The sequence below is a fragment of the Crinia signifera genome, chromosome 6, assembly GCF_055691185.1.
Source record: "Crinia signifera chromosome 6, ASM5569118v1, whole genome shotgun sequence".
Lineage (NCBI taxonomy): Eukaryota > Metazoa > Chordata > Amphibia > Anura > Myobatrachidae > Crinia > Crinia signifera.
The window spans coordinates 11,350,435-11,369,912 of NC_139222.1; the positions used below are offsets into that span (position 1 = coordinate 11,350,435).

Below are 19,478 nucleotides of genomic sequence, written 5' to 3' on the forward strand. Positions count from 1 at the left end.
CAGACCAATCACGGCTTAGCCTCTAAGGTGGGAGGAGACTAGGGGACACAGTGAGGTATGGCAGTAATATGATCACCGCAGATGCGAGAGCATTTGGTCATCAGCAAGTTGGAGTGAAAATGAAAAGAGAACGCTTCTGCTTTTCTGTGCATTGGTGCAGATGGGCCCGATACAGAATCGGCATTGCAGGGACACTCACCACCACAGAATGAGACAGCCTTAAGAAAATAGGGAATATATACATATATATCAAAAGTAATGCTGCCCATACACTTATGCTATCGGATTCGATGCAACATCGAAGTGCGATGTCCATCAAACCCGATTGCATCTTGCGGTGTAAAAAGTGCCCCTTTTCAGCACCCGATGTCCATGCCATCTTGAGATGGCACATCAGGTTCTGGCAGAGGACAGCATTGTAGTGTAGTGCTAGCGGGCGTCAGCAGTGGTGGCAAAATTGTTTAAAACACTGGGCAGCCCTCTGATTGGCTAAGCTGTCTCAGCCTATCAGAGGGCTGCCCAGTGTTTTAAATAATTCTGCCAACACCGCTGACTCCCGCTAGCGCTACAATACAATGTTGCCCTCTCCCACGTCCCCAGCGCTCCCTTCGGCCCCCTCTCCCCAAGCCACTGAAAGCGTTCTCTCCCCCCCCCCCCCCCCCCCCTGAATTGCTCCTGCAATTCAACAGAAATGATGTGCAGCACATACGATCTATCGGTGCAACGTTCAAAGGCGTGCCCACGCATCCTTTTATATGGTCCCATTAAAATGCATACAAACATTTCATCTATCAGCCAGATGTGGTCAAAAGCAAATGATTGCATGTAATAACTCACAAGTGTATGGGCAGCATTAGTTCTCACCCTCACAATTGCCTTCTGCTGTCCACAGTCTTATTTAACACATTGAATGGCGAATGAGAGACAAAGTAGAAAATGCTCTGAATCTACAACTAACCCCGCATAAAGAAGCCAATATTCAAACACTGAGATGTCAGCCTCCTGCTTCCCCGGGACAGCTCATATCTGACTATCAAAGGGACACCTGAGCCGAACGCTGAGGAAGACCCCGCAGTGCGATCGTGACACTGTGGCAGGTAGGAAGTAGATTCTGATTGGTTGCCCATAGCAACATCACATGTGAAGCAGAATACACATCTTAGTAAATGTCCCCCTTAGACTACTCGTGTATGCACTGACACGAAAAATCCTATAGAGACCGATATTAATAATAAGGTTATATAATGAATATTTAAGATCAAACAGCGCCTGACAATTTGGTATAAGTGAATACATCATATTTATGCCAACATTTCTCCTTTTTAGTGTCAGAGTAATGTAACCAGCCTGTATCATTTCCCTTATCTTCCGGGTATTACATTACACCTGTGTGTGGATTTTCTGGTGTCTAACCAAATAATATTTATTTATAAAACATTTCCCGCACTCAGAACATGCACACGGCTTCTCCCCTGTATGAGTTCTCTGATGAGCACAAAGCGTTTGTTTTTGTGTAAAAGATTTCCCACATTCAGAGCATAAAAACTTCTCCCCTGTGTGAGTTCTCTGATGTTTAACAAGATCTCCTTTCTGGGCAAAACACTTCTCGCACTCAGAACATGGAAATGGTTTCTCCCCCGTGTGCATTCTCTGATGTTCAACAAGATGTGATTTACGTGCAAAACTTTTCTCACACTCGGAACATGGAAACAGCTTCTCCCCTGTGTGAGTTCTCTGATGTATAACAAGAGTTGATTTATGTGGAAAACATTTCCCACACTCAGAACATGCATAGGGATTCTCCCCTGTGTGAGTTCTCTGATGTAGGACAAGATGTGCTCTCTGTGTATAACATTTCTCACAATCAGAACATGCATACGGCTTCTCCCCTGTGTGAGTTCTCTGATGTGTAACAAGAGTTGATTTATGTGGAAAACATTTCCCACACTCAGAACATGCATAGGGATTCTCCCCTGTGTGAGTTCTCTGATGTAGGACAAGATGTTCTCTCTGCGTATAACATTTCTCACACTCAGAACATGCATACGGCTTCTCCCCTGTGTGAATTCTCTGATGCCTTTCAAGATCTTTTTTTTGTGCAAAATATTTCCCACACTCAGAACATGGAAATGGCTTCTCACCTGTGTGAGTTCTCTGATGTAAGACAAGAGCTGATTTATGTGGAAAACATTTCTCGCACTCAGAACATGGAAACATCATCTCCCCTGTGTGGGTTCTCTGATGTACAACAAGAGCTGATTTATGTGTAAAACATTTCTCGCACTCGGAACATGAAAACGGCTTCTCCCCTGTGTGGGTTCTCTGATGTACAACAAGAGCTGATTTATGTGTAAAACATTTCCCACACACAGAACACATAAATGGCTTCTCCCCTGTGTGAACTCTCTGATGTGTTATAAGATAAGACTTTACTTTAAAACATTTCCCACATTCAGAGCATGGAAACGGCCTCTCCCCTGTGTGAGTTCTCTGATGTGCAACTAACCTTGACTTACATGGAAAACACTTATCACATTCAGAACAGGCAAATACTTTGCGAGATGTACTAGGTGTACCAACATCTGTGTCATCAGTGGTACATTCCTCACTATCGGTGCCATCAGTGGGACATTTCTCCTTATTGGTGTCATCAGTGGTACATTCCTCATTATCGGAGGGATCAGTGGTACATTCCTCATTATCGGTGCCATCAGTGGAACATTCCTCATTATCGGTGGCATCAGTGGTACATTCCTCATTATCGGTGGCATCAGTAGAACATTCCTCACTATCGGAGGGATCAGGCGATGTATCTGCACTGTGATGGACTGAATGTATAGTTAGAGGAATGCGGTTTTCTCCTGGAGAACTTCCTGTGATGTCATCTTCTATTTTCAAATCTGAAAAACAAAATGGGGTTAATCCATCAGGATTATTAATTCTTTGGTGTCCGTGCGCTGGGAATACAATACACGCATGGAAACAGAGATCTTGTGTTACACCGTGGAGCATTTCCACAGATGGGTCCTTAATTACTGCAGCAGCACCAAATAGCCCCTCTCAGCCGTGCCAGGCCCCCTGGCTCACAGCAGCACAGAGCATCTTTCTCACCCATAATGTGCATCTTATTTGGAGAAGTAAAACAGACAGAGGTGGAAGAACGACATTGCTAGTGTACACTGATCTCTGGTGTGTGCGACATTTGTACATCAGTGTGGGACTGAGGCTGAACCTGTACACAAAGCCCCACAACGCAGTGCCGGCAGCGTATATCACACGTTCTGTTGTGCGTCATCTGTGACTGTACGTGTGCGACACCAAGTCACAGCCCAGAGTCTGTAGTACAATCAGAGGCTTTTCTCTGCACCTGCGATGTGACTAAGATGCCTATTGTAAGGAAACATATGAGACACTACTCCTCTCGTGGTGCCACTGGGAATCTCGTACCACGTGGTGTAAGGGTGCACGGGGCATGAGGACACAACTGTGATGTGACTAAGATGCTAAATGTAAGGAAACTGGACAATGAGGCAGCAGCAGGACAGAGGAGTAGGGTACAGAAGGAGATCACACAGAATGGGGACATCAGGACTGAGCTGGAGAATGGGGCAGGACAGAGGAGTAGGGTACAGAAGGAGATCACACAGAATGGGGACATCAGGACTGAGCTGGAGAATGGGACAGGACAGAAGAGTAGGGTACAGAAGGAGATCACACAGAATGGGGACATCAGGACTGAGCTGGAGAATGGGACAGGACAGAAGAGTAGGGTACAGAAGGAGATCACACAGAATGGGGACATCAGGACTGAGCTGGAGAATGGGGCAGGACAGAGGAGTAGGGTACAGAAGGAGATCACACAGAATGGGGACATCAGGACTGAGCTGGAGAATGGGGCAGGACAGAGGAGTAGGGTACAGAAGGAGATCACACAGAATGGGGGCATCAGGACTGAGCTGGAGAATGGGGCAGCGGCAGGACAGAGGAGTAGGGTACAGAAGGAGATCACACAGAATGGGGACATCAGGACTGAGCTGGAGAATGGGGCAGGACAGAGGAGTAGGGTACAGAAGGAGATCACACAGAATGGGGACATCAGGACTGAGCTGGAGAATGGGGCAGCGGCAGGACAGAGGAGTAGGGTACAGAAGGATATCATACAGAATGGGGGCATCAGGACTGAGCTGGAGAATGGGGCAGGACAGAGGAGTAGGGTACAGAAGGAGATCACACAGAATGGGGGCATCAGGACTGAGCTGGAGAATGGGGCAGCGGCAGGACAGAGGAGTAGGGTACAGAAGGATATCATACAGAATGGGGGCATCAGGACTGAGCTGGAGAATGGGGCAGGACAGAGGAGTAGGGTACAGAAGGAGATCACACAGAATGGGGGCATCAGGACTGAGCTGGAGAATGGGGCAGCGGCAGGACAGAGGAGTAGGGTACAGAAGGAGATCACACAGAATGGGGGCATCAGGACTGAGCTGGAGAATGGGGCAGGACAGAGGAGCAGGGTACAGAAGGAGATCACACAGAATGGGGACATCAGGACTGAGCTGGAGAATGGGGCAGGACAGAGGAGTAGGGTACAGAAGGAGATCACACAGAATGGGGGCATCAGGAGTGAGCTGGAGAATGGGGCAGCAGCAGGACAGAGGAGCAGGGTACAGAAGGATATCACACAGAATGGGGACATCAGGACTGAGCTGGAGAATGGGGCAGCGGCAGGACAGAGGAGTAGGGTACAGAAGGAGATCACACAGAATGGGGGCATCAGGACTGAGCTGGAGAATGGGGCAGCGGCAGGACAGAGGAGTAGGTTACAGAAGGAGATCACACAGAATGGGGGCATCAGGACTGAGCTGGAGAATGGGGCAGCGGCAGGACAGAGGAGTAGGGTACAGAAGGAGATTACACAGAATGGGGGCATCAGGACTGAGCTGGAGAATGGGGCAGGACAGAGGAGTAGGGTACAGAAGGAGATCACACAGAATGGGGACATCAGGACTGAGCTGGAGAATGGGGCAGCGGCAGGACAGAGGAGTAGGGTACAGAAGGAGATCACACCGAATGGGGGCATCAGGACTGAGCTGGAGAATGGGGCAGGACAGAGGAGTAGGGTACAGAAGGAGATCACACAGAATGGGGACATCAGGACTGAGCTGGAGAATGGGGCAGGACAGAGGAGTAGGGTACAGAAGGAGATCACACAGAATGGGGACATCAGGACTGAGCTGGAGAATGGGGCAGGACAGAGGAGTAGGGTAAAGAAGGAGATTACACAGAATGGGGACATCAGGACTGAGCTGGAGAATGGGGCAGCGGCAGGACAGAGGAGTAGGGTACAGAAGGATATCATACAGAATGGGGGCATCAGGACTGAGCTGGAGAATGGGGCAGGACAGAGGAGTAGGGTACAGAAGGAGATCACACAGAATGGGGGCATCAGGACTGAGCTGGAGAATGGGGCAGCGGCAGGACAGAGGAGTAGGGTACAGAAGGAGATCACACAGAATGGGGACATCAGGACTGAGCTGGAGAATGGGGCAGGACAGAGGAGTAGGGTACAGAAGGAGATCACACAGAATGGGGACATCAGGACTGAGCTGGAGAATGGGGCAGCGGCAGGAGAGAGGAGTAGGGTACAGAAGGATATCATACAGAATGGGGGCATCAGGACTGAGCTGGAGAATGGGGCAGGACAGAGGAGTAGGGTACAGAAGGAGATCACACAGAATGGGGGCATCAGGACTGAGCTGGAGAATGGGGCAGCGGCAGGACAGAGGAGTAGGGTACAGAAGGATATCATACAGAATGGGGGCATCAGGACTGAGCTGGAGAATGGGGCAGGACAGAGGAGTAGGGTACAGAAGGAGATCACACAGAATGGGGGCATCAGGACTGAGCTGGAGAATGGGGCAGGACAGAGGAGTAGGGTACAGAAGGAGATCACACAGAATGGGGGCATCAGGACTGAGCTGGAGAATGGGGCAGCGGCAGGACAGAGGAGTAGGGTACAGAAGGATATCATACAGAATGGGGGCATCAGGACTGAGCTGGAGAATGGGGCAGGACAGAGGAGTAGGGTACAGAAGGAGATCACACAGAATGGGGGCATCAGGTCTGAGCTGGAGAATGGGGCAGCGGCAGGACAGAGGAGTAGGGTACAGAAGGAGATCACACAGAATGGGGACATCAGGACTGAGCTGGAGAATGGGGCAGGACAGAGGAGTAGGGTACAGAAGGAGATCACACAGAATGGGGACATCAGGACTGAGCTGGAGAATGGGGCAGCGGCAGGACAGAGGAGTAGGGTACAGAAGGAGATCACACAGAATGGGGGCATCAGGACTGAGCTGGAGAATGGGGCAGCGGCAGGACAGAGGAGTAGGTTACAGAAGGAGATCACACAGAATGGGGGCATCAGGACTGAGCTGGAGAATGGGGCAGCGGCAGGACAGAGGAGTAGGGTACAGAAGGAGATTACACAGAATGGGGGCATCAGGACTGAGCTGGAGAATGGGGCAGGACAGAGGAGTAGGGTACAGAAGGAGATCACACAGAATGGGGACATCAGGACTGAGCTGGAGAATGGGGCAGCGGCAGGACAGAGGAGTAGGGTACAGAAGGAGATCACACCGAATGGGGGCATCAGGACTGAGCTGGAGAATGGGGCAGGACAGAGGAGTAGGGTACAGAAGGAGATCACACAAAATGGGGACATCAGGACTGAGCTGGAGAATGGGGCAGGACAGAGGAGTAGGGTACAGAAGGAGATCACACAGAATGGGGACATCAGGTCTGAGTTGGAGAATGGGGCAGCGGCAGGACAGAGGAGTAGGGTACAGAAGGAGATCACACAGAATGGGGACATCAGGACTGAGCTGGAGAATGGGGCAGCGGCAGGACAGAGGAGTAGGGTACAGAAGGAGATCATACAGAATGGGGACATCAGGACTGAGCTGGAGAATGGGGCAGGACAGAGGAGTAAGGTACAGAAGGAGATCATACAGAATAGGGACATCAGGACTGAGCTGGAGAATGGGGCAGGACAGAGGAGTAGGGTACAGAAGGAGATCACACAGAATGGGGACATCAGGACTGAGCTGGAGAATGGGGCAGGACAGAGGAGTAGGGTACAGAAGGAGATCACACAGAATGCTGCTTGGACAATTGGTGAGCATACTCTTCAGTGAGGATTACCTGTGCTATAGTGAAGATCTGGCATGCGGTTTACTTTTAGTAATCTCTGAGGTGTCTGTTCCATGTAAATATATCTGTATGTGATCTCGAGCTTACACTACTTGGAGCTGAAGTCCTGGTGGCTGCAGAATACCAGTGAATGACTGCAGATCTGGGAAAGTGGCAGTTATAGGCGAGGCACTTGGTAGGTGGGGTCTGTAAGCTCTAGGACATGGAAGACACCATATAGGAGCCCATACACGCTCCGTTGTGGGCGTACGTTTTGTACTTTAATAGTACACATCGCATTGCATGCCTTGTGCATGCAATGCGATGCAATAAAAAGCTAGTACAAAAAGTTTGTGCAGCACATACTTTTTGTACTGTACAATGAGATGCGCGGGAGCGCGCATCTCAAAGTACAAAATGGAGCCGCCGCATTGCAGCGTGTATGGGCTCCTTAACACAGGGAGATAACGGGCACTATGACAGGTGATACATGTTTCTGCCCTGTGGGTAACGCAGGAGCCAATAATCTTCCATCCCCCGAACATCCCCTCTTCTCCCACTATCTCCATCAGCATTGGTGAAATCGAGATCACATCCACCGACCAAACGCGAAGCCTCGGTGTCATCATTGACTCCTCCCTCTCTTTCACCCCCACATTCCTGCTCTCACAGTCTTGCCGCTTTCACCTCCGCAACATCTCGCGCATCAGACCATTCCTCTCCACTGACGCGACCAAAATTCTCATTCACTATCTTGTCATCTCCCGCCTTGACTACTGCAACATCCTTCTCTTCGGGCTACCTCTCACCCACCTCGCCCCTCTCCAATCCATTCTTAATGCTGCTGCTAGGGCTCATCTTCCTCTCCCGCTGCTCTGCCTCCGCCTCCCCCCTCTGGCTATCTCTTCACTGGCTCCCCATTCCTTTCCGAGTTCTCTTTAAACTCCTCCCCTTCACCTACAAGGCTCTCTCTTCTCCTCAGCTGCTTCTTACCTCTCTTCACTGATCTCTATCCACACTCCCTCCCGTCCTCTTCGCTCCACCACTGACCTCTCACCTAATCACCTCCTCCCACTCCCGTGTCCAAGACTTCTCTCGCGCTGCCCCCCCTGCACTGGAACAACCTCCCGCCACCCATCAGGCTTTCTGATTCCCTTACCCACTTCTTTTGACTAGCCTATCCCTCCTCCATTAATACTTATCCTATTGTTTTTCGTTTGTCCACCCACCTCCTTTTAGTATGTTAACTCTTATGAGTAGGGTCCTCCTTCCTCACGTACTCACCCTACCTCTTTACCTCACCAGTGCTCCTGCCCTGTTCTTCCCTTCCTTTACTTCATTCTCAGTCTTCTCAACAATTTCGACAGCTACTTCAGAATTGATGCTGATTTCAGTTTTATCAGCTATACCCTATTTATGCTGTATTTTATCAACACACCCTGTACGTTACCTTTTAATTTGTTTTTATGTTTGCTATGGACGGCGCTGCAGACACTTTGTGGCGCCTTATAAATAAACAAACTACTACTACTAATGTCACTGGTTCTCCTCTCACTGACTAATGATGGAATCACTGCGGCAATGTCCCTTGTAGGAGCAGCACCAGGCTGCGGGGAGGCTGTGGGAACAGCTGAGAACATTGGTGTAAGAGGAGATGTTGGCTCCAGCGTTACCCACGGGGCAGATACATTTCCCTCATTAGTCTGAGCTGACAGAAGCGGGTATAGAATAAGATAATACTGTATAGACAAGGAGAATATGTGACTGTGATTAGTACACAGAAGCCTACGCAGCTGCCATGTCTGAGGTTACAGACCTGGTGACCATCAAACGTGAGCAGCTGCCCAGACAAGATTACACACGGCCACCGGAGCCATTGCAAGGTCCTCACCATACACGGCACCATCACAGAAGTGGGGAACATCGGCTCCCTGATTCTATGGTCACACAGACTGGCCGCTGCAGTACTGATACTGGCCCGTGTTTCTCTACATACATGGTCACAGCTGATGGCAGGAACACACCCTGATAATGGCAAGGACTCTCCTGCCGCCACTTCCTGTTACCTCCCCCAAGCCGTCCCTTCCGGTCATTCACTCTCCGAGTACTCACTGCGGCAGCATCACAGAGTTACCTTGGTGCGTGCGCAGTGTATGGAATGTCCACCGATAATCGCTTAGCTGTGACCATCGGTATTGCATACATATCGGAATCAGACCCTCTGTTCTGTACTTAGTGATTATTACTCACCTGTACTGATACCTGCAGGGATTTCCTCCTCCTTACACTGCTGGTCACCCATCACATCCATCTCTTCTTCTCCCTCTTTATTTTGTTCTTTAATATCGGTCAGTGCTTCACCCTAATTAAACCACAAAATAAAATACATTATTAATGTCTGAATATTACTAACGGGGGGCTGCTAAGAACATATATTACATGCATCTTCACATCTATGTTTATATGTGCTGGCAGTGTATTTGGGATAGGCAGCAGCACTGTGTATATCTCCTGGCCAGCTTGTCCAGCATCAGGAGCCCTGTACCCAGCAGAGGTGTAAGCCAAGGTCTCAGGTGCTGATTACCTGGCTGTTCTTCCCAGCAGGCTGCAAAAGATGCTTAAAATAGGAAATACAGTCCATTACATTCTGTTATAGGTTATAGCTTTTATGATTTAGTACAATCCATGAATGTATATGTGCTACAGGAGGGGTAGCAACAGGAAATGGGACAGGCTAGAACCAGATAGATGACTGAACTGGAACCGGTTAGGTGTGCTGCTGCTGGTTTGTTATTTAGCTGTTGCTAAGCAACCTGGTCTGATTTTTCTCATTAGCGGATTACCTGTCATTAGGGATTCTGACCAGCTGCTCCCTGCTGGTTATATTTCCTGTTTTGTTCCACAGCAGTGGCTTCTCACTGTGCAGTCTGTTGGTTAGTGTTCCAGCCTGAGTTCCCAGCCGTGGGTCTGCTGTCCAGACTCCACGTGCTGCTGCCTTGCCTTAGTTTGCTGTTGGAATTGCTGTCTGCCGCAAGTCCCTGTTTCTGAGTCCTGTGTCCTCTGCCTGGCCCTGCAGAACCCAGGAGGTTGAGATAAGGTGCACCCCCTTTCCATCATTGTGCCTTACTAGCATTCTGTGAGAGATTCTGTGTAGAGTTATATTGTCTCTTTCAGGTCAAGTGTCTTCTAAAACACTGTGTGTCTTTGTACTTGTTAATTATTTTGTGTAACATCTTTATGCATTGTTGCATTTACCAGCATTATACTTGTGAGTTACTTTTGTTTAACATCTTCATGCATAGTAGCATTCATTAACACTGCTCGTGTGTATGTTGTTATTTCCTATACTAGCATGCAGTGATTTTCCGTATTTTGTACACAGAGCAGAGGGGTCATTACTTCTGTGCTTTTACTTTCTGACTAGGCCTGGGTTGTTAGGTCTACACCAACTAGGTTTGGTCGACAAGCACTGGGTCGACATGGGCGAGGTCAACATTGTTTTTTGACCCGAATGTCAAATCAGTCGACATTGACACAGTTTGAAGTACACTGCATAACCCCGCATTGCTCGCAATGCTTCGGGCACATTATTTTATTCTCCCACCACACCCTAGTGGATGGTAGTGCATGAAATACTGCCTGCCGGCACATGTCGGCTCAAAAAACAGTGAAAAACCCCATGTGGACCTTTTGACTGTCAACCTATTGCTTGTGTCGACCTACTTACCTGTCGACCTAGACCCATGTCAAACCAGTTGGTATAGACCTAATGACCGTATCCCTTAGGCCTCTAGAGTCTGTTTGGGGGTCATTCCTCAAATTACCCATTGGGAACAATTGTGCCACTGTCTGTTTGCTTGTTTACTGGGTTTTAGTTAGTTTTTCCTCTTGTCCAGTTTAGAGGTATTAGGCACCTTGTTCCCTATAATACCTGGTGGCACCGGGCTGGGGCCGGACACAAACATGGCTATTATAGGTGAAGCCTTAAGGCCCACACACACTAGAAGATTTTCACTTCAAAAGACTTTGCCAAAATCTATGATAGATATATCTTTCACTAAAGTAGTGCGTACACACTGAGCTATTTTCCCCAAAGAGCGAGAGCTTTTCAGGAGGCGAAAGACTTTGCTGAAAATCTTTCATAGAAAAGGCTATTTACATAATGGGCGGGGTTTATATATATTACTGTATTGCTGGCGCAGGCCAGTAATGTGTACATTATCGCTGACACTGTCCACCTGCGCCAGATTTTTTATATTTATATATTGGCGATATCATTGATTGTGTACCCCCGAACTCCAGAGGAGGTGACAGAGGCCGCCAGCTCCTTCAACTTGAAGCGAGGTGGCTCTATAAACTACAAACAATACAACCCCTCGGTTTAAATGAACAACTGTCCTACACATGCTTTTTGTAAAACAGTTGATACAATGTCGACCATGTAGCCTGCTGACCACACATCAGGCACACAACCCGTGTAATTAGCACAGTCCTTACAATTACCCTAACTTGTCCATTCTGCTTCTTACTCTGAGTGCCAGGCTTGATTGGCACCCCACAGGACATTCAGTTTACCCCACTGCCTTGTTCCTAATTAATTGATGAGTGCTCTTCTGCAACATCATGCTCGTAATATGCGTCGCTCTATATCGCTTGCCTACTTACATACTTTGTGATTAATGTAGGATTCCTTGCGTGAACGCATAAATGTACTTTCATGTTTTGATGCATTCAGTACCACGGAGAATCCGCATCTGTTTTTAATGCACAGTGTTTGTTTCACATCACCTAGGTTACGGTGAACACCACTTCTGACACGCCCTCCCCCCCCCGGGAGTCTGGACCCGTTGGCGCCTTGGCGCACCAGTGACGTCACCCGGCTCCGGGCCACTGCGTCAGTGGAAATGTACAGCACGGGTTTTTGCACTGATCATGTCTATATATGTAAGTACTGCACAATGTCTTTTTATGTCTTGATAAAGGGTGTACAAGCCCGAAACGTCGATATCACAGCCTCTGGTCTAAGCTGTCATTTATTTCATCGCATTGAATTGAATGAAAAGTGTTGCGAGTGCCTCAGGATATCTCCAATATATTTCTCCCAGCAAAGGGATAGAGAGCACCGGATCCGTTTGCAGTGGGCATATAAATATTCAGACATTGGTGGGCAGTGCTGGCGGTAATGTGTACATTACTGGTGCAGGCTAGCAATGTATATGTTACCGCCATCACTGCTTACCAATGTTTGAATATTTATATGCACACTGCTAACCAATGTTTATATATATATTGATGAAGTCGTAGATGACGAAACGCGTTGGGTACTGCCTGCTGACTCCTCCATAGAAAGATAAGTTCTGATACCTTTGTATCTTTTATCTATAACTTATTGTATATCTCCCATTTTTAAGCGATTTTTTTGATAAGTGTTTTTTACTTAGCTTCGCTATTTTTATTATTGTTATTTTCTATGACATTTCTTGTACTGTTTGTTCTTATATAAATGCTCTTGTGCATTTTTATATATATATATATTTTTTACATGTACTAAATCAAACTTTTATGTTTTAAAAGTAAAACGTTTCCGATACAGATATTTGTAGTCGCTTAGACCTTTTTCCAAACCGTTGTGTGTATATATATATATATATATATATATATATATATATATATATTGTAGATAACAGCGGTGGCACTCGCTGGACTTTCTAGGAAAAATGCAGGCTACACGAGCAGGTACTGGTAAGCTTTTGGATTTTACTCCTTCATCAGACCAACCAGGTTGGTCTGATGAAGGAGTAAAATCCGAAAGCTTACCAGTACCTGCTCGTGTAGCCTGCATTTTTCCTAGAAAGTCCAGCGAGTGCCACCGCTGTTATCTACATTGCATTACCGGAGGGTCCGTGGGAGGCACCGGGGCAGCTGCTATCTCTATTACACTGGAGTGCCTGTCTTCTCATATATATATATATATATATATATATATATATAAATATATGCCCAGTGCCCACCATTGTTTATATATGTGTATGCCCACTGACCACCAATGTTTGTATATACAGGGTATTCCGCAGAGACATAACAGAACCATATTGGGTACTTATGTAGTATCTGGGTGCCCGATTTTTTGATTGTATGCCTTAAGTTAAGGCATACAATCAGATGCGATGCGATATCGCATCGCATACGACCATATCGCATGCGATGACCCGATTTTTCCATAGGATTCAATGTTAAAATGAACTGAGTCCATTTTAACATGGAATTCAATGGGAAAAAGGGGTCCTTTTCATACCCCTACTATCCAAGTGGGCATGGAGTTGGATATAAACCTGTGGCGAGCGTAGCGAGCCAACGAGCCCGAAGCGTGGCGAGCGAACGGTATTCTGTGTCCGCTCGCCATGCTTCGGGCTCGGTGGCGAGCGACGCTCGCCACAGGTTTATATCCAACTCCATGCCCACTTGGATAGTAGGGGTATGAAAAGGACCCCTTTTCCCATTGAATTCCATGTTAAAATGGACTCATTCCATTTTAACATTGATTCCTATGGAAAAATCGGGTCCATCGCATCCGATTTGGTCGCATGCGATGCGATGCGCCCGATCCGACCCGATTTCTAAATCGGGCGCCCAGATACTACATAAGTACCCCATATTGATTACTGGGCTGGAACTGGATAGTAATTAAATAGGAACCAAACGGATGACGGAAACAGAAGGGGGATCGATGACAAGACTGGAACCGGATGTTTGCTGCTGCTAGGAACAAGTCCCTGAGTATCTACATTGGAACTGAAAGCTGGAGCAGAGCACAGATGTGAAGTAACCAGACTGGAACTGGATTGGACGGACTGGAACCGTGCGGATACAAAGTACCAGGGAGCTCAGCACCGAGCTGTTACTTCTGCACAAGCGACATTGTACTGGCAAATTTGGTTGGTCAGGAAGTTCCCTTTATAGTACTGTGTGTTCACCCATTGGAAGATGTTAACAGCTGATCTGGGTGCAGGGCCCTGAGTGGCTGAGGAAAGTCAGATGACTGATTTCAACATGGCTGCACCCATAAATGGTGTTTAGGAGGGAACTCTAGCATTCAATATATTCAGTATTACAAGATCACCAAATGTATTATGTTGTACAGTTGGACAAGTATAAAATGTTTAGTGTATATCTGCTTATTTCATCTTTTTTTGCGCCTGATAAGTGTTCCTTAACTCTTGGCACTGACAGCGCTGTGCAGGAACAGCATGAACAAACTTCGCTGCCAGCTGGGAGTGTGACATCACCAGCTCCGTCTTTTTTATTTTTTACTTCAATAACTTAGGCAAAATGGATTCCACTAAGTACAGATGAAAAGAAACCTCCCCGGTCAGGTCCCTGTGTCAATAATAGAGATAAGAGTGATGTCACTGTGACGCTCCCAGACCCCCTCACCTCCCCAGTCAGGTCCCTGTGATGCTCCCAGACCCCCTCACCTCCCCAGTCAGGTCCCTGCGTCAGTAATAGAGATAAGAGTGATGTCACTGTGACGCTCCCAGACCCCCTCACGTCCCCAGTCAGGTCCCTGTGTCAGTAATAGAGATAAGAGTGATGTCACTGTGACACTCCCAGACCACCTCACCTCCCCAGTCAGGTCCCTCTGTCAGTAATAGAGATAAGAGTGATGTCACCCTGACGCTCCCAGACCCCCTCACCTCCCCGGTCAGGTCCCTGTGTCAGTAATAGAGATAAGAGCGATGTCACCGTGACGCTCCCAGACCCCTCACCTCCCCAGTCAGGTCCCTGTGTCAGTGATAGAGATAAGAGTGACGTCACTGTGACGCTCCCAGACCCCCTCACCTCCCCGGTCAGGTCCCTGTGTTAGTAATAGAGATAAGAGTGACGTCACTGTGACGCTCCCAGACCCCCTCACCTCCCCGGTCAGGTCCCTGTGTCAGTAATAGAGATAATAGTGATGTCACTGTGACGCTCCCAGACCCCCTCACCTCCCCAGTCAGGTCCCTGTGTCAGTAATAGAGATAAGAGTGATGTTACTGTGACGCTCCCAGACCCCTCACCTCCCCGGTCAGGTCCCTGTGTCAGTAGTAGAGATAATAGTGATGTCACTGTGACGCTCCCTGACCCCCTCACCTCCCCAGTCAGGTCGCTGTGTCAGTAATAGAGATAAGAGTGACGTCACTGACGCTCCCAGACCCCCTCACCTCCCCAGTCAGGTCCCTGTGTCAGTAATAGAGATAAGAGTGATGTCACTGTGACGCTCCCAGACCCCCTCACCTCCCCGGTCAGGTCCCTGTGTCAGTAATAGGGATAAGGGTGATGTCACTGTGACGCTCCCAGACCCCCTCATCTCCCCAGTCAGGTCCCTGTGTCAGTAATAGAGATAAGAGAGATGTCACTGTGACGCTCCCAGACCCCCTCACCTCCCCAGTCAGGTCCCTGTGTCAGTAGTAGAGATAATAGTGATGTCACTGTGACGCTCCCTGACCCCCTCACCTCCCCAGTCAGGTCCCTGTGTCAGTAGTAGAGATAAGAGTGATGTCACTGTGACGCTCCCAGACCCCCTCACCTCCCCAGTCAGGTCCCTGTGTCAGTAGTAGAGATAAGAGTGATGTCACTGTGACACTCCCAGACCCCCTCACCTCCCCAGTCAGGTCCCTGTGACGCTCCCAGACCCCCTCACCTCCCCGGTCAGGTCCCTGTGTCAGTAATAGAGATAAGAGTGACGTCACTATGACGCTCCCAGAACCCCTCACCTCCCCGGTCAGGTCCCTGTGTTAGTAATAGAGATAAGAGTGATGTCACTGTGATGCTCCCAGACCCCCTCAACTCCCCAGTCAGGTCCCTGTGTCAGTAACAGAGATAAGAGTGATGTCACTGTGACGCTCCCAGACCCCCTCACCTCCCCGGTCAGGTCCCTGTGTCAGTAATAGAGATAAGAGTGATGTCACTGTGACGCTCCCAGACCCCCTCACCTCCCCGGTCAGGTCCCTGTGTCAGTAATAGAGATAAGAGTGACGTCACTGTGATGCTCCCAGACCCCCTCACCTCCCCGGTCAGGACCCTGTGTCAGTAATAGAGATAAGAGTGATGTCACCGTGACGCTCTCAGACCCCCTCACCTCCCCGGTCAGGTCTCTGTGTCAGTAATAGAGATAAGAGTGATGTCACTGTGACGCTCCCAGACCCCCTCACCTCCCCGGTCAGGTCCCTGTGTCAGTAATAGAGATAAGAGTGCTGTCACTGTGACGCTCCCAGACCCCCTCACCTCCCCAGTCAGGTCCCTGTGATGCTCCCAGACCCCCTCACCTCCCCAGTCAGGTCTCTGTGTCAGTAATAGAGATAAGAGTGATGTCACTGTGACGCTCCCAGACCCCCTCACCTCCCCGGTCAGGTCCCTGTGTCAGTAATAGAGATAAGAGTGACGTCACTGTGACGCTCCCAGACCCCCTCACCTCCCCAGTCAGGTCCCTGTGTCAGTAGTAGAGATAAGAGTGCTGTCACTGTGACGCTCCCAGACCCCCTCACCTCCCCAGTCAGGTCCCTGTGATGCTCCCAGACCCCCTCACCTCCCCGGTCAGGTCTCTGTGTCAGTAATAGAGATAAGAGTGATGTCACTGTGACGCTCCCAGACCCCCTCACCTCCCCGGTCAGGTCCCTGTGTCAGTAATAGAGATAAGAGTGACGTCACTGTGACGCTCCCAGACCCCCTCACCTCCCCGGTCAGGTCCCTGTGTCAGTAATAGAGATAAGAGTGACGTCACTGTGACGCTCCCAGACCCCCTCACCTCCCCGGTCAGGTCCCTGTGTCAGTAATAGAGATAAGAGTGATGTCACTGTGATGCTCCCAGACCCCCTCACCTCCCCGGTCAGGTCCCTGTGTCAGTGATAGAGATAATAGTGATGTCACTGTGACGCTCCTAGACCCCCTCACCTCCCCGGTCAGGTCCCTGTGTCAGTAATAGAGATAAGAGTGACGTCACTGTGACGCTCCCAGACTCCCTCACCTCCCCGGTCAGGTCCCTGTGTCAGTGATAGAGATAAGAGTGATGTCACTGTGACGCTCCCAGACCCCCCTCACCTCCCCAGTCAGGTCCCTGTGTCAGTAATAGAGATAAGACTGATGTCACCGTGACGCTCCCAGACCCCCTCACCTCCCCAGCCAGGTCCCTGTGTCAGTAATAGAGATAAGAGTGATGTCACTGTGACGCTCCCAGACCCCCTCACCTCCCCAGTAACACGCCGGTCCATAGGGGCGCAGTCACACGCAGAGGTCCATAGGGGCGCAGTCACGCGCAGAGATCCATAGGGGCGCAGTCACGCGCAGAGATCCATAGGGGCGCAGTCACGCGCAGAGGTCCATAGGGGCGCAGTCACACGCAGAGGTCCATAGGGGCACAGTCACACGCAGAGATCCATAGGGGCAGTGGCGTAACTATAAATTATGCTCCCCCAAGCCAAAATATTTTTTGGCGCCCCCCCCCCCCCCCCCATCCCAGTGAAACTCATTCATGACCACTCATAATATATTGACCCCCCCCCCTTACTATCTATAATCCCCCAAGCCTTAAAAATGTATGTATCCCACTCACCCCCCACCCTTTGTTTATTTTACACTAATTTTTCCCCTCCCTTCTGTCTTTATAAACTGACGGTTACTGACCTCTAAAAGTACAGGAGCATTCTCCAGCTCCTAGTCTCCACAGCCCCAGCGTCTGGTGAAAATCAACAGCAGCAGATTCCTGCCGCCAACCTCCAGCTTCTCAGCGTCTCAGCATCACCAGTGGCCCGGCGCCTGCATCTACTATTAACCACCGGTGCTGCAGCAGCAGCGCCAGTAACGAGAGCTAGCAGCGCACGGGTACAGCCGCACACATAGGAACAACTACTATACTTTTCCCCAGGCATCGTCATTAGGGAAGCGACGGTAGCGCTGCTTGCTCCTGTACTGCAGCGCTGGTGATTACTAGTAGATGCAGGTGCCGGGACTCTGGTGACACTGAGAAGCTGGAGGTTGGCAGTGGGAAGCTGCGTCTGCTGAGAGTGAGACACCGAGGAGCTGCAGAAGAATGAAGACTCACTCGTTGCGGTGCTGCTGCTGACAGGGAGTACAGGTAATGAGATCCTGACTCTCCGTGCGGGAGCCGGCGCCCACGCAGCCCCCGCTCCCCCAAGCAGTGGCGGGGGCTGCCTTACACAAGTTACGCCAGTGCATAGGGGCGCAGTCACATGCAGAGGTCCATAGGGGCGCAGTCACACGCAGAGGTCCATAGGGGCGCAGTCACACGCAGAGGTCCATAGGGGCACAGTCACACACACACAGGTCCATAGGGGCACAGTCACACGCAGGTCCATAGGGGGCACAGTCACACGCAGAGGTCCATAGGGGCACAGTCACACGCAGAGGTCCATAGGGGCACAGTCACACGCAGGTCCATAGGGGCACAGTCACACGCAGAGGTCCATAGGGGCGCAGCCACACACAGGTATATAGGGGCACAGTCACACACATGTATATAGGGGCACAGTGAGTCAGGTGTAACCCTTTCCCCAGCATCGCTCACACCGACACTGCAGCACTTACTTACACCCCGCTGGCCGCCTCTCCCGGAGCTCCGGACACTTCTCTGCGTTGCCGCCCGCTACTTCCCTCTTCCGGAGACTCCGGGAAAATGGCCGCCGCGGCCCCGCAGCGAGTACACAGGAAGTGATCATGTTCTACTAGTGACTGTGACGGGGATGTGACAGTGCTCAGCCGTGCACGGAGCCGCTGTCACTGGGGAGACCCCGGACCCGCTGCCGCCCCCGGACACACTGGCTGCTGCTGCTGCCTGTATATAGCCCGGCTCACACTGCTGTATACACAGGGAGGGGGCACACAGGGACACTAGGATGGGGGCAGATAGGGATTAGGGGGACAGATATTATCAGAACACTATATTAATACCTAACCCTCCCACAGGGGCTCCCTGGTAGTGTTGGGAGGTCAGGGGGCGGAACGCTGGGAATATCAGTGACCATCAGTTTATCGATTAATTAGAAAAAAACATCACCTCCATCATTTCCTGAGCAGGATGACCAGTTCTGTAACAGGGCGCAGATGGCCTTAGTTACCGGATCTGGAGCAGACAAACTCAGCCAGATGTCTCAGGGTACAAAGCACCTTAGATACCCATTGTGGGTGCCGGGGCAGGGTGCAGACCACCATATAAGACTGTTCTGGATGTGTGAATGGGGTGTAGACCACCTTAGCCATTTCTAGTGGCAGACACCACCATAGACAGATGTGCC

At 49.9% G+C, this 19,478-nt stretch overlaps 1 protein-coding gene across 2 annotated transcripts in view; it reads right to left on the reverse strand.

The window, feature by feature from the left end:
• Positions 1-670: 670 nt before the first annotated feature.
• Positions 671-19,478, reverse strand: part of LOC146009956 (uncharacterized) — a 37,458-nt gene continuing 18,650 nt past the window's right edge. Inside the window, exons 1-3 of one of the 2 annotated variants that reach the window (XM_083150636.1) lie at positions 18,772-18,805; positions 9,442-9,553; positions 671-2,900 (exon numbers count right to left, since the gene is read on the reverse strand). In XM_083150636.1, the coding sequence (XP_083006762.1) occupies positions 1,381-2,900; positions 9,442-9,502 (1,581 nt within the window). In that variant the 5' untranslated portion in view covers positions 9,503-9,553; positions 18,772-18,805 and the 3' untranslated portion in view covers positions 671-1,380. Of the gene's footprint in view, positions 2,901-9,441; positions 9,554-18,771; positions 18,806-19,478 lie in introns of those variants that run through there. The other variant, XM_083150635.1, reaches the window with a different exon arrangement.